General features: G+C 43.5%; 1 protein-coding gene across 9 annotated transcripts in view; it reads right to left on the reverse strand.

Moving 5' to 3' along the window:
- The window catches only part of LOC104936207 (supervillin-like), a 32,766-nt gene extending 26,649 nt beyond the window's left edge, over positions 1–6,117 (reverse strand). For 7 of the 9 annotated variants that reach the window (XM_019269418.2, XM_027289200.1, XM_019269422.2 and 4 more), the window contains exons 1-6: positions 5,818–6,117; positions 3,847–3,910; positions 2,830–2,921; positions 2,668–2,725; positions 2,423–2,571; positions 738–1,572 (exon numbers count right to left, since the gene is read on the reverse strand). In XM_019269418.2, coding sequence (XP_019124963.2) covers positions 738–1,572; positions 2,423–2,571; positions 2,668–2,725; positions 2,830–2,921; positions 3,847–3,910; positions 5,818–5,878 — 1,259 coding nt within the window. In that variant the 5' untranslated portion in view covers positions 5,879–6,117. The remainder of the gene's footprint in view (positions 1–737; positions 1,573–2,422; positions 2,572–2,667; positions 2,726–2,829; positions 2,922–3,846; positions 3,911–5,817) is intronic. The other 2 variants (XM_019269419.2, XM_019269423.2) reach the window with 2 other exon arrangements.
- Between the last annotated feature and the right edge of the window lie 9,214 nt (positions 6,118–15,331).

Here is a 15,331-nt window from a genome sequence, read left to right on the forward strand (position 1 = left end):
GTGACAGTGTCAAACCATGAAGGAAACTTCTGATCGTTCTTTTAAAGATCAGAGCAAAATGAGCCGAACCATCATCAGGAGTATTTGCTGTATCGTGCGCGTCGCACACGCTGATCAAAAGTTATTTTTGCTATTTATAGCATTCAGGTCATAGTACAGTATGTCACTTGTTTCTGCTTCAGCGTCACCAAGTCAAATTCTCTTTCATTGACTTGACGAATGAGATAATGTGGCAGTCTATAATAGAACGTTACATAGGCTCTTCGCTAATGAACCAAGCTGCTGTTAAATCAGGGTTACCTCTTGGGGGCAAGGAGGGAAATTATATCCCGCCCCCTCCCTCCAAAAACCAACCCTGCTGCCCTACAACCTTTTCCTGATGAGCTCCCCACATCACTTTTCTATGTGAAACTAGAGCAGGGCAAGCGTGACAGAGCTGGACACACGGTCTAGAAAGATCTGATACTGGCATGGTGGTAAAAGCACAAGGCTAGGTAGATCAGCAGGCGGTGGACAGCCCGAAATTGCACCGATTCATGAATTTTGGAAAGACTGACTTTCTGCACAAATCAAATTATTTATATTTATATTAGCAGCAAGAGGATCATCTATGTCTATGAATACACTGTAAAAAAAAGTGATTTCTAGTGTCAAGTTAGACTTTAAAGGTGTATTTATTAAAATCAGACTCATATCTTGGAGTTTCATGTATTTTCTTATCGCTTTTTTAGACTCACCCCTGCCTGTTGAGGATGCTCTGGGCCTGCTGCTCTATGAATAAATCCCCAGGTGAGATGCCGTAGCGAGTTGAGGGTAGCGACGCCCGGCGGGCGGTGCGAGGGGAGCTGGGCACCGCCGCGATGCTGTAATCCCTGGTGGAGGCGGGGCTTGACTCCTGGTGGGCGTCGTCCTGATGGTGCTGCTGCTGCTGCTGTTGTTGGGGCGGGGGCGGATGCAGCTCCTGAGTTCTGCTCCTAGATGTGATTGAGCGCTCTTGAGCCCCACCCCGCCGGTGGTTCTCGATGTTCATCGCTCTTTCCCGCTCCGAGAATCCTCTCTGTCTTTCTTGTGTGGGGGGAGGGGCTTGGTTTGAGTGGGCGGGCGTGGAGGTGGGAACAGTGGCAGGTTCGGGGTGTGTCCTCATGTAAACCCTGCCCACTCCTGAGCGGTATGGCACCTTGGGTTCACGTCCTTGTTCCTCCACTTCCTGTCTGTCTCTGTCTCGCCTGGGAGCTGGCTGTCGATCAGCGACCTCTGGATCACGCCGGGAACGGTAGCGTGGTGAGTAATCGATGTCCGCCTCCTGATCCAGGAGGATGCCATAACGCTCTGACAGCTGGCGGCGGCGCTCTGCTTTGTAGCGGGCGATGCGTTCAGCCTTGGAACTGAGGCTGGAGGGGTCTGCGGGGCCGGATGTGGGCGTAGAGGAGCTGGATAACGATACTGGGTCAACATACACCAACACTGGCTCTTGACGGCCGCCGCCAACACTGCTTTTGACCTGAGGCGATCTGTCTGGGGATGACACCTGCTTCTGGGGGGCCTCCAGCTCCTCTCGACTGTAGCGCCTCACTGTGGTAAATAGTGGAAATGCTCCATTACTTATAATCAACATTTCTTGAATTAATGCCACATTCATGTGGGAGTTTGTGCAAATACCGTCCACGTCAACCTCCGAGTCACAATTACGACTGGACAAAATATTTGCAAAAGCTCAGAGATATCCGACGAGGTGCACGATAGCCTAAAAGTAAACACATATGGCTGCCATGTCAGCTACAGACCACGAGTCAAGGTTTGTTTGGCTTTTTAACACTCAACTGTCTAATGACATAAAAACTTTCCTTCCCACATGACACAAATGTGGCATTATTCTCACAAAACACATCATACATCACATCACTTCTGGTAAAATGATGCAAAACAACATGCAACAACTGATTTCTTGTTTTCACTCACACAGCTACGCTCATTAAAGGTCCAGTGTGTAGGATTTAGTGCCACCTAGCGGTGAAGTTGCAGATTGCAGCCAATTGAATACTCTCCCACGCCTCACCTTCTCCTTCCAAGCATGTAGGACAAACTGTGAAATTACGTAAAAAGCAAAAGCTCAGATCTAGAGTTTGGTTTGGACTCCATGGAAGAGAACCCGCTCTCTCTGTAGATACAGAGGGGGGTTCATTTTAAGGCAACACTTCTTATATTCAGGTAATTTTATACTAATGAAAACATACTTATTAATATTATATCAAGATCCTCCTAAATCTTACACAATGGACCAGTCCAGATGCCCAGAATCACCACTAGATGAGTTGATGTTGTAACCAGGGTTGCTTTTAATGCTAAAAAAAACTTTTACCACATATTAAATCACCACATCAGGCAGAATCATATGTTTTGCAGTGCATCATGCCATGCTTACCCATCACACAAGGCTCACAGGGATCTGAGGCGCGGGTGTACCGCGGAGGATCCTCCTCCAGCATTCTGTTGGCTACCAAACCGCCGGGCACCAGTGCAGGCGGAGCATCGCTTTCCATCCCCTCCAGGCGCCGGGCTATCCTCTCCTTCCTGTCAGAGACAAGACGTGAGCCGCTGATTTAGTCTCTCTGAAAATATTTACACGTGTCCGTGTGAAAATGAAGTGCAGCGAGCCCCGAAAGATACCTGTTCATTTCCGAATCGTTGGTGTCGGCTCCCTCAAAGTATTTCTTCAACTCTGAAACTGAATATTAGAGGAGAGAATATAAATTTAGTACAAATGTCAAAAGCATCAATGTATTTGCTTTAGTCTGAGTTAGTGTGTGTGTGTTTAAAACCAATGCACACCCTTGGGAAGGACAGCCAGAAATTTGGCATCTGTATCTGAAACACTCTTGACCAAGGTGGTCTTGTCACCCAAGGAGAAGTCACTCTGAAAACTGAACGAGAAGACAGAGTCACAAACTTATTACATTTAATGCAAAAATAAATATTTAATTAAAGCAGTCCAACACCAAGTATAAACTTGTAGCCTAGCTGCTTCCCCTCAAACGCCCGATCTTAAAGAGGCGCTGGCAGGTAAAGGTCAAACTCAGCTGGAGTCACTTCCCAACACGATCCAGCTTAAGAACTAGGCCATCGAGTTCTGACTCTGCTCCAAGTGGAAACAGACAATCAAGTCTACTTCTTAACGTCTTTACATGTCACAATCAACAAGTCGCACAAGCCAGGATTTTAAAAAACACACCTCTCACTCCGGCTCTCATTTCTTCTCAACTCTTTATCTATTAATGAGGCCTACATCTACAATACTCCTTTCAACCGTCAGTATTTCTTTTAAAGGAACACATCGGATAAAATTGCTCCAATCCATAAAAGTTAATCATGTTTCTCATGTTTAAAAAGCAGATTTTAATTTTAAACTTTATTTTTTATTCTAATTGTTATTGAAAAATGTACATTGGTGAATTTTCGGCCTACATTTTCTGTAGGAGTGGAGCGGTAATTTGCTTACTATGCTAAAGGTCTAATGCTGAACAGCCAGCAGAAACACTGCCAACTAATGCAAAAGGGGGGTTTTATGCAAAGTGGCCCTTAAGGAGGAATTATGGCTGTAATGCCATGTGAACAAAAAAGTGTCTTAGGATAAGCTGTTCCAGGCATCTGCAGATTTAAATGCTTACTGCGCATGATAAGCTAAAGCGCTCCACTGTAGTAAACCTATATCCTTACATATCCCCGTCTTGATGACAAGGCAAAAATGAGACCGATGGTAAATACAGAACTACAGATACTACAGAAAACTGTCGGCCCTCATAACAGAAAGTTCAATCAGGGGGTGGTGATCGCAAACATATAGCTCACCTTAAGGCGTCTGTTGGCAACGAGGTTGAGTTGCAAAGTTTTGTCGGAGCTTGAGTTCCAATTCCTAAAAAGAGAAACAAACAAATCAACGTTCTCCACCTTTAAATTCAATATTCAGTACGTCTGCGTCGACACTGGGAGTGTTGGGACATGTTAACCTTGTCAAAATGAACTGTACATCTCTGGCTTTGGATGTACAGTAGATAACAACACACACCCCCCCTGACTCATTTCATCAGAGATATTTGTATTAGCACAGCCCGACGCTGAGGAGTCTGGACAAAGATGCAGGATTGTCGAGCCAAGAACATAATGCAATGATATTCCACATGGCATTGAGTTGGCCACATTCCCGGTGGACTACTTTGTAGTACAAGCAGCATATTTCTGCTCAGATTGTCAAGGTGGAGGATAAAATCATGTTAGAAAATGTTTCTGAGAGTTGTGAGTCGTCTAATAAACGGCTGCGAAGTGTTGCAGTGTTTGGTGTCACCTTTAAACTCAAACGGGACCTCCTGAATCATATTGTTGTTTTTGATCCGAAACACCTGATGTTGGTTTGATTCCTACCCATGCAAGAAATGCATACTCTAAATCTTTTACAACCCCTTGTATAATCACTACTAATTGCTCACATAATGAGCATCATTAATGTGCCACCACCAGTTCAAGTTGAAGAGAAGTTGCGTCTCTTGGTAAAACACCAACAACGTGCTTGTTTCTGTTCCCACAAGAACTTTTCCAGCGTCAGTATGAGTCACCTGTCAAAAAAAAGTTTACTCAGAAAGTTCCCGTCCAGTTCCCAGCTGATAGCTGATGCTCTCGCTCTCATGTCGCAGCCACAGCAGTCTGTTGTAAAGTTGTAGCCCGGTACAGGAGATAGATTGTGTTACCGCTGCAGACGCCTCAGAACACCTCCGGCCTTATTTTGGCCTCTGACTGTGTGGCAATACAGCGGGGAACGTTTGGCAGGACAGAAAGTGAGTGTAAGTGAAAGGAAGCAGAGTCCTGAGAGTCACTGAAACAGCAGGTCCAAGGACTTCTCTGTGTTCTGTGAAGGACTCAGAAGTGACATGTTTTGATTTTAAGGCATGACACAAGACATAGCAAGGCAAGAAATCTGGACTGGGGGTCTTGATTTTGTCTTGATGTTTACTGATCCTACATGGCTGTGACAACTTTGGCTACAACTCTATTTCCATACTTGAAATCCATAAAGTGTAAGTCATAACCCTTTATAGGATTATTTCATCTCCCGTCCGCGTGCCAGCATGTGTGCATGTATCTGTCTGCTTATCAGTCTGGAAAGCCCCTTGTGCAGAAGTCAGTCCTACTTTCCAGGTTGTCAACAAGACAAGCAGCACAAGACTCAAGGCTGGCAGTGCCAGAGAGCAGCTTAGGCTGCTGACGGCCCCAAAGTGAGCGTGGTGAGGAGAGGGATTTTCTATAAATATTCAGAGGTGCAAAATAGACTCCCTGAGTGAACTGGGCCTTCGCTTGCACACAATCTGTCCGGAAAGGTTTGCTGGTTGACAACATGAACAGCTTTCGGTCTCATCAGGTAATGACAAGAGTGACAAGATAACACACACCTGTTGAACGTACAACCACAAAAATTAGTCGTTCATTCGAAGCAGTCTGATGCTGGATAAACCACAGTATCTATTTGTACCTTTTTGTATCCCGAAATCCTTAAATGCACGAGACAGGGTAACACTTCATCGTTTCAGCTGATCCAACCAAGCAAGCAGAAGCAAAATAAAGAGACGCCAAGGAAACTTCACAGCCCATCTTGTCAAGCCGGAGCCTCCTGCTAAAGTATCATCCACCAAACTCCGTCATTTATCTCAGTAAGGAGCTAAATTGCATTAACCAAGTCCCCCGAGCAGTCTATAGAGTTAAGGGTATTCAAGTGGGTTAAACAAGTCTTCCTATAGCCAGACCAAGCCCTCCCCTTTCAAAGGGCCTTACCTTGGCCACAGGGCTGCACATGGTTCACATGGTAACCGGAGATCCATGGGTTACGAAACATGTTTAAGGGAGAAAAACAGAAGGATGCTCCGCTGCTATGACTCCCCTCCGCTCACAGCGGTGGTCGACGGCGGTGGACAGCAGACTCGTGGAGGCGAGGGTTGCTACCGGCAAGCAGACAGGCGAGGGATGGAGGTGGCGACACGACCACACACACACACACCGGCCACACAGCAAGCTGTAGAGACTGGATGTCATACAGTGTGTGTGTGTGTGTGTGTGTGTGTGTGTGTGTGTGTGCACGCAAGGCAGCTGAGAGAGAGACAGCACAGCAGGGTGCTAAAGCAGCTCAGAGCCCTAATCAGATTACAGGCAGAAATTAGCCTTGATGATAAAAACTCTGGAACAGGATTGGAGGAAGGTGCCAGTACGGCTGCAGGGGGTGGTACGGGGTCCGAGAACTACATGGAGTCAGATCCTGAACACATGCACACATCAGACATGCTTCAGACATGATGTGTCATCAAACGTCCATAAACTAAAGGTTTTTAAAGTTGTTGCTGGCAGATGTCACGTGCACACACGCAATTTAGTCTGGACTCAGAGGTACACACACAATCACACAGAGTGTGTGCAGACATAATCTCATCTAAACAGACAAGAGAACACACTTGTGCAAGTCATCACATCAGGTAGTGTGAGGAGGAGGAGTCAAACGAGGAGACAGTGGAGGAGTGAGTCACCTTTGGTCACCGCTGCACTCTGACCCCTGAATGAAAATCTCTGATGAGTCTTCCTGGAGTTTGATGGTGATATTTCTAACAGCTGATGAAGCCTTCTATCTTTAGCCGAACTTTACAACTTTTTTACAGAAATAAAAATATATCATAGGGACTGCCAACGAGCTTGGATCACAGAGACGATGTAAATTTACGGCCGGTTACACTGAATCAAAAATGAAACTAGTAGAAAAGGTGCAAAGTGTAAGCTTTAAAAAACCAAGGGTCTTGGGTCAAGTAAATCAGGATTCATTTCAAAACATAATGACACAGTGTAATCAGGCAGTTTGTAGTTTAGAAGACAATGATTAGATTGACGTTGATATCAAATACAGAAACACAATTTAGAGAAGTGAGGTGAGGAAACAAAGGAGAAGGGCTACAGGTGCAGCCGAGTACTGGATAGGAGGGGAAGGGGTAGAAAGGACCTGGATGTGTGGAGAGGTCCTACAGTAGGTGCAGAGTCCAGAATTTTGGTTTGGAGCCAACTCAGTGAAACAAATATAGAATTAAACAAGATTAACTCGAGATCACAGCTACCGTTCCTCCAAATCAAAACCTAAAAATAATTAAGTAATGTGATTCGCAGCAGAGGCTTGAAGACACTGATAGACGTGAGTGTGTGAATATAACCCAAAGAATGATCCGCCAATGCTATCATATGTTCACCGAGGCTGTGTGTGCATCACATGCTGCACAGTCACAGTTACTGTAGCCCTTAAAGGAAGCATGTGGGCTGCGCTGTTTCCTCAAAGAGAAAGAATGCGTCGCTCTGCGTTTGATCTCAGTGTGTGCAACAAACTTAATCCAAAAGAAAATCAACACTTTGCCATTTTTCTGTCCGCCTACTAGAGATTCATTTCCATAAATTGAAGGAATTACAGAATAACCTCCAGAACTCGCTCATCAATATCTCTGATGCAAGATCAGCATATGACAGTGGACAGGTGAGATCATCTAAAAATCTCATAATACTCATAATAATAAAAAAGCCAGCTCTGTTGCTCTTGTCGCACACTTCTGGTCCTGCTCACTTGCACACTCACTCATGCTTTTTCTCACCCTTTCACACACAAACTCCCCCTCCACCTACCACCACCACCACCACCTTCCTTAGCCTGCCTCCGCTCCCTGTAGACGCCCCTAATAAGGCAACATGTGTTGTGAGTGGCTGCCTCGGGGAGAGGTCACCCTGTCAGCCAGGCCGGCTTGTGTTTACCAGGGGACCGTCTCCTCGCCTGCTCTCTGCTCTGCCTTGTTTTCTTTCCCACTCCTTCTCGCTTTCATTCCCTCAGATTTGTCACACTCGCCATCCGTCTCGCTCGCTCCTCTTGGTCCCTCCCACTCATTCCTATCAGCTCCTTCTCCCTCCTCTCTTTCTTTCTTTCTTTCTTGCATTCTTTTGTTTTATTCTTTATTGTCTTGATCTATTTGCTCCTCGGGAGTGGAGTGGATTGCTGCCAAACCACATTTCTTTGTGGATGTAACTTTGTCTTTGTAACCGCATTTCATGCAATGACAATAAAGCATCTAATCTAATCTCCACCTCACTTGTTATCCCTGTTTACTCTTCCTTCCTCTGCCAACTCCCTCGCCAGCTTGTGCAGCAACAAATATGATTCATACTCCGTCTCATTCAGGCTCTGCATACATTTAACTTTCTTCATTCAAAACAGGCAAAAAGCTGTTTTTAGAAGCACAGCTCACTGTCATAAGACATAATACTCCCAAGTAACCAAACTGACAGACTATGGGTCGAGTGTCAGACATCATGACACACGGTCTGGATTTGCAGACCTTCTATCTTATATTTTGAGTTAACAGTAATTTGTTGACAAATTAGCTCTCTGATTTTAAGGATGGCTATTTTAAGAAGAGTTTCGCATCTCACTTGCATAATCAGCAGCTTTCACTGCTGCTCTGTACAGTAAATAAGCTCTTGTTCCTCACAGGATTTAGTGACATCTAGTGGTGTAGTTGCTGATTGCAACCAACTTGTCTACCTTCCTCGGCTTACTAGCATGGAGGAGAAACTACAACGCGTGAAACAACACGACAGGCCCGGGAAAGTTTCTCTGTTCTGGGTACTTTTACTCTGTGGCGTAGTTATAAAAGTCTCATTTTAAGTAACAAAAATATAAAAAAGATTATTTTCAGGTGATGAGACCCTGCAGAAAACATGCTTATTAATATTATATTCCATTTCTGCAATATTCTGCCTATATATCGCCCTAAATCTTACACGCTGGATCTTGAACCGTAAATGTTTGAATGTAAAGAACATTGATGATCTTGCTTTAACTCAAACTTTTCTCTTGCTCTCTTAAAAAGGGAAAACAATGTTAATAAAGCCACGCTGTGAGAATATACTGCTACACCCAAGACATTTTATATCCGTACATAAATCATATATCTGTACATAATTTCACTACTAAAACTCACCATCTCAGCTGTCAGATCTACCCTTCTCTGTCAACTGTCCTCTCCACCACTGATACCACTTGCTCTGACTTTAACTGTCTCTTGGTCCATCTGGTCTAAGACAAATAAAAATGTGAAACTCGGCTCAACAATTTCATCTTGCAACACTGGCTGTCAATAAAACTCAACACCCGGGACATCACGTAAACACCACGGGGTGAAGCACCTCAACAAATCCCCCCGTGACTCAACATTAAAGCATCTCTTTGCTAATCAAACTTTAAGCTGTGGAGCTCAGCGGCACACTAGTCATACGGGGGGAGGTTATTTTTCTCCAACACTACATGATCCTTAGTTTCAGCGCGAGCTTTACTGAGCTTTAAGTCTTGAAGTGATATAAGAGGTCAAATGTATGCATACTGGGGTTTTAACTCACAAAGACAAAGTCGTAAACTTTCCTGCGATGACCATCCTCAGTTACTGAAAAACATTCTTGTAATTATTTCCATGTGGGGAGAGCCACTGGCTTTGAGATTCTCCAGTTACTGTGTGATAGATTGAGGAATTTGCTGCCATGAACATTTTTCTTTTTTAACACAAGTCAGCCAGAACAATATTAATCACAATAAAACTGAATCCCAGTGGCTCTGGGCACTTTCCTGCACGTTTTCTCCAGTTCTGTGAACAGATAGTTGTAGCCATGATGAAGCATTACATGATACATTATTATTTTCTCTTAACGGTGTTTTTTTTTTTTTACCATGCCAGGTGAGCAAAAGTGGATGAGACAGAGCATTTGTGTAAATGTGATGTGCCAGTGCTCGACAGCAACGGTTGCCAGGTTGCCATTGGCAACACATTTTTTGGCCTTTTGGTTGTGAGCAGCCACTATTTAACATCTAAAAAAAAAAACAGGAGCAGCCAAATGTGCAGCCAAAAATGAATAAATTGTTAATATTTGTCACATTAGTGATATTTATAACACTGCGTATGTGTTGGTGTATTAACTCGAGTGCACACAGGCATATTTTTGAAAAGTTAGTGGAAGTTACTACAACTAATCCATCAACAGCGCGCACGAACACAAAGATAAACATTCTTTTACATCACTTTTTTGTTATTAAGCTGATGTATAACTGCACAGTATTTTAATTACTCAAAATATAAAGTAACTACAACTACAATACAGAAGAGATACTTTTTATTGTAACCTTATATCGGTGAGTCAGAGTAAATGTCTTCCCCGAAATGGACACATGACTGGAAGGTGTGTTGCATAGACTGACAACAGATTTGCTGCCAAAGCTGGTGTTAGTAATCTTTTTTTTTTTCCTTCCAAAGAAACTGCTTGTGGACATCATCTACCTTAAAAGTCAATGTAGAAGAAGAACTGGCACTCACTCTGTGTCCTGAATGTGTGCTTAAGGAAGCATGTCTGTATTCCAAATCTTTTATTCAGCTTTTCTGACACTTTACCGGCGTACTAAATACTCACTTCTTGTACGTGTTTTTATGAATAAACAACCAACTCTCTCAACTCAACTGTTCTCAGGTAACTGGTGTTTTGAATATCAAACTTTTTTATTGTGTTATCAGGAAAATAATTGTTAATTTTAGAGACTTCTTTGCACTTTGGGCAGCAGCAACACTGAGCTCCAAGCAAGTCTGTCTTTATTAGGAGAAACCTTCTGTTTAGGTTAGCTTGCACACACACACACTAAGACATACATGCACACACATGCTGATGACCCAAATTCTCCCTCGCACACAAAGACATGGGTCGAGTGAGCGCCTGAGGACCTTCATCCTTCCTCCTTCCTTAAACATTTACTCTGGCAGTTCACTCTTTAGATCCAGATCTGCGTTCCTCTCCGCTGCCTTGCATCAACTGTGCCTGACACGCGGCACAGAAATCTGCCTGCTCTGCTCTTATATGGATATCGATGAGCACAGAGCCCGGTGCTGAGGAGAGAGAGACACTTAAGAAGTTCTGCAACTCTTTAGACAGAGCAAGAGAGAGGGAGGAGAAGGAGAGAGTAAAGGAGGAGGAGGAGGATTTCATGCCAGAAATGGTTACTTGAGGATCTGGCTTGTCTTTTCCTGAAGTTTCATCATCCATTATAATCTTCACATTATGTAACATGATGAGGTAACTTAAGGTAACTCAAGAGAGTCACATCAATTCACGTGTTCCGTTTGACAGGCTACATCAGTATAGGTATGGTGTTACTGCAGAGTCATCTCTGTTGTTTTTCTACTTTTAGACACAGAAACATGAAATGTAAACTAACCAAACTAAATATTTAAAGTCGCTGTTATGAAACTGTGGTAAATCCGTCCTTGTTTGTCTCCCAGTAGCCAGAAAGGAGTCCATCATATTTGAAAATATGATTCAAGAAGACATGCAGACAATAAAAATATACCTTTAGTCATTTCTCCACTGCATTTTCACCTTTTTCTGTATATGCTGCCTGTTGTACAGTTATTTTTACTGTTATGGCAAGTATTTCATATTTCAAAATACCAGTGTGAATACACTTTACGTCTAGTGGCACCTATACAACTTTATACAACTGCAGCAATAACCAGTGTGTTAGATGTACAGTGCTTACAACATCCAGCAACATCCACTGCTTCCAATAACTGCGTCCTACCAGGATGCTTGTTACTTAATGATGCAAAAAGACCATGTAATTACACATGGTGCATCCTAGAATAGAGGACTCATACATGAGGTGGATGAATGTCACATGTAACCCAAACAGCAGTCATACATTCAGAAGGAGGTCACCACGTTAGCAGGCCTGACAGGAGCGCGTGGACAGCTCCCTGCCAACTTCTGACACACTAAGTGGTGATAGTAACAGCAGACAGTGGGGACAACCAGAGATGGTGATGAGTACAAGCTGCAAATTAACTGGTGCACGAAGGCCGTATTCAACGTGTCACGCCACTTTCTAGTAGGATGATGAAAGCGTGTAAAAGAAGACCGAGGAGCTGCAGTTGTTCGAAGTCCCGTTGCTGTTCTGAGAACTGAACGTTGCCCTTTCGTTTACAAGAAAGATATTCTTGCAGATATCTGCTGCAACAGCTCGGTGCTTCCAACATCTCTCACCCTGCAAACATCACAACAACATGAAAGCTATATTTCACAATTAAGCGCAATAATCTGCACTTGTTTTCTAAAGTAGAAACTTCTTTGTATGGAAGCTTTTTTTTGTCCTGATGTTCAACAAAGAAGCCGAGAAGTGCAACCAAGAAGACGTAGCACACCACATGCGTGTGTTTAACCTGTTTTAATAAAGAATATAATCCTTCAGTGAATGTGTCAGAGCTGGGTGATAACACAAACACAGAGTTGTGTGCAAGTCTGTATTCTTTCTGCGAACAGAACCCGGTGGCATGAGGTCAAGCATGGGGCCGGCCTGTAAACCTGTCTATTCATTTTGATGGGTGCAGCAGGTGCAGAGCGCCAAGCAAGCAACTGCCCCATACCGAGTCACACGCACGCTATAAAAACAAAACTGTTGAGAAACGACGCCTGGACACTGCTGGAACAACACACCAGCCCCAACACATAGATCAGATCAGCTGTACACACACACACATACACACACATACCACCATATAGCTATAATCTGGAGCCAGGAATGCCAATACCAATGTTGTTACTTGAGACAGAGCAAAGCAACAAGAGGGAGGTTTAGTTGGGACACTGCATTCAGTCCTTAGGAGGGGGAATTTAAACCAGACACTGCTCATGTTGCACCAGGAGTTTTGGCACCAAAGTTTGCCTCCACTTCTGGTTTGAATTTGGCGAAAATAATCATGTTTAACAATCTTTAAGACACTTTAGTACGTGCAGTACTTAAACCGACAGCCAAACTTTAAAATCCACCTGGTGCTCTGACTGACACCGTCGAAAACATTAAGTGGCGCTGTTTTATTTGTCCTGGGTTCTGCATTAACTCGGATGCACTTTGCAAAACCTGGATTCAGATTTTATTCATCGTACTATGAAGAGAAAAAGACGAACAACGGCTGATAAACAATCAAACTGACAGAGAGCAAATTTACCCGTCAGATTTCTGTCTACCAGATCAGTTTTGAGGCAAATTCTGCACATGAAAACCTCAGTGAAGGATGCTTTCATTACCCCATCTGATGCTAGGCGACAGGTTAGATTATGTCTAAGTCACAAGGAAGCTAGTGTAGCACAAAGGTAAATGAAATAATGGCCAGATATCTTGTTATAATATCAAGAAACTTCACAAAGTTTCATCACAAATGATGACTTGCTGTCGGAGTCATCATAAAACTACTATCTGCTCACCTTCTGACCTGCTATTTATCAAAGCGTGCATGAGTCTAAAATAGGGAAGAGAAAACAATACTTACAATGCTTTAGCTCCGGACTGAGAGGGATGCTTCACAGGTGAAGTCCATTTATCCTGACAGCAGAATTCAGGGATATAAAACTACCAAACAAACGGTTTCACTAGTTCCTTATTTAGAAGAGCAAAGCAGATGCTGAGGAGGCAGGAAGGCGCAGGTGTCGAGCAGGTAAACCCAAACAGAGGATCCAAAGTCATCCACCATGAAGCAGGTCCAACCTCAGCAGCCGACAAATATAGCCTGGTGCTTTCCCACTAGCTCTGCTGCTGCCTGCACCGGGCCAAATAAATCAGTCCAGGAACAGCCGAGCAGAGAAGAAAGAGAAGAAGAGGGAGAGAGGGAAAGAGAGGGAGTGGGGTATGCAGGAGAGGGGTGAAGGGGAGAGGCAGGGAAGAAAGACACACACACACAAATGGGGCTGATAGTCCTACAATAAGTGGATCTTCAAACTACTCCGAAAAGTCAAAACTGTGGTGCTTAAAATGTCCATTCTTGTAAACCAGGTTTGGGATCCTGGTCTGATAGTTTAGAGACTGACAGTGAGAGGTGACACAACACTTGCCTCCAAAGGGTTTGGGAAGTGCGGGCCAAAGTCGGCGTGGTAACCTCATCCCACAGCAACCATGTAAGGGCTGAAGAGAGCGGCCTCGATAGAGGGGCATCTGCCATAAATAGCCAAGAAGCGCCGTGCTCCCAGCACAGGGGGGATCGAATCAGCTGTTAAACTACAATCCAGCAGCACTACAGCGTGATCCGGGCTCTTGTACTGCACATTATATATGCTCAGTCAAATAACCAACAATGTATCCAACAGTAGAATACATTTAAATGACTCTGTGTGGTTTTTAAAAGGCCACAACTGGCAGATGTTTTATTTTACTCTTAAGTCTGCAGTATCTCCACACACACGATGCGTCATGATCACGATTCTTGCCAGAGTACTCACTGCAGGACGGCTGTGCGATGCATAAAACAGGATTCCTTCTGGGGCTGTTCATGTTGGGTTGCACAAACAAAGACACAGTGTAAATATTTATGAAAAGTTATGCAACTAAACAAAAAATGTAAATATGAGCTGTTGACATGCATGTCTGGGTGTGTGTGTGTGTGTGTGTCTGCACCTACATACATTATAAGTGACCGGATGTGTGCTATGTAACTAAACAGGTACTCTCTCTCATCTTCAGGTGGAGACGGAGCAGGGTCACGTCTGTGTTTCTGCTGTCGCATTGTTATAGTTTGGCTCCATCTTGTGGACATCATAATAACATGACATATGCAGTGCATGCAGTTTATTGCATCTAAAACAAATGTAAATAAAAAAAGAAAGTAATCTATTACTTTCAGTTTCATCTTCTTCCTCATTTGGGGGCGTGGTGCATTTAGAGAATGCAGACATCTGTCGCTATGCCATTAATGGAGTCACTTATTCCCCAAGCTACAGAGGAGTATGTTTGACAGGTGTACAGTAACGGCAGATATGTCGATTACTTACTGCAGCTGTGATGGACAGACAGCTGGAGATTAATGCCACTGCTTCATTTCCATGCCAGAACATGTTCATAGTGAGAAGTTGTAGTGAGAAGTACTTGGCATATTACTAGATATTTAGAATACATGGACACTTACACAGTTTGCATGACTTAAATGTGATGATATTATAATTATATTACTCTAAACTATACACAAACTGTCAATGTTTTGACTTTGTGAACTAAGTTTTGGCGGTATAGAGTCTAACAGAAAGACCTAGTACAATAATACTTCTATTTGTGGTATGGTAGTGATAAAAAAAATACTAATAAACGCAGTAGTTTCGTTACTTTGTAGCCACAACAGTATAGTAACAATAGAAGTAGTAGTAATTGAAACGTTTGTATGTTTTATATGGAATATTTTCACTGTTAAATATGTTAAAA

This window comes from Larimichthys crocea, chromosome II (genome assembly GCF_000972845.2).
Source record: "Larimichthys crocea isolate SSNF chromosome II, L_crocea_2.0, whole genome shotgun sequence".
NCBI classification, from domain to species: Eukaryota; Metazoa; Chordata; class Actinopteri; family Sciaenidae; genus Larimichthys; species Larimichthys crocea.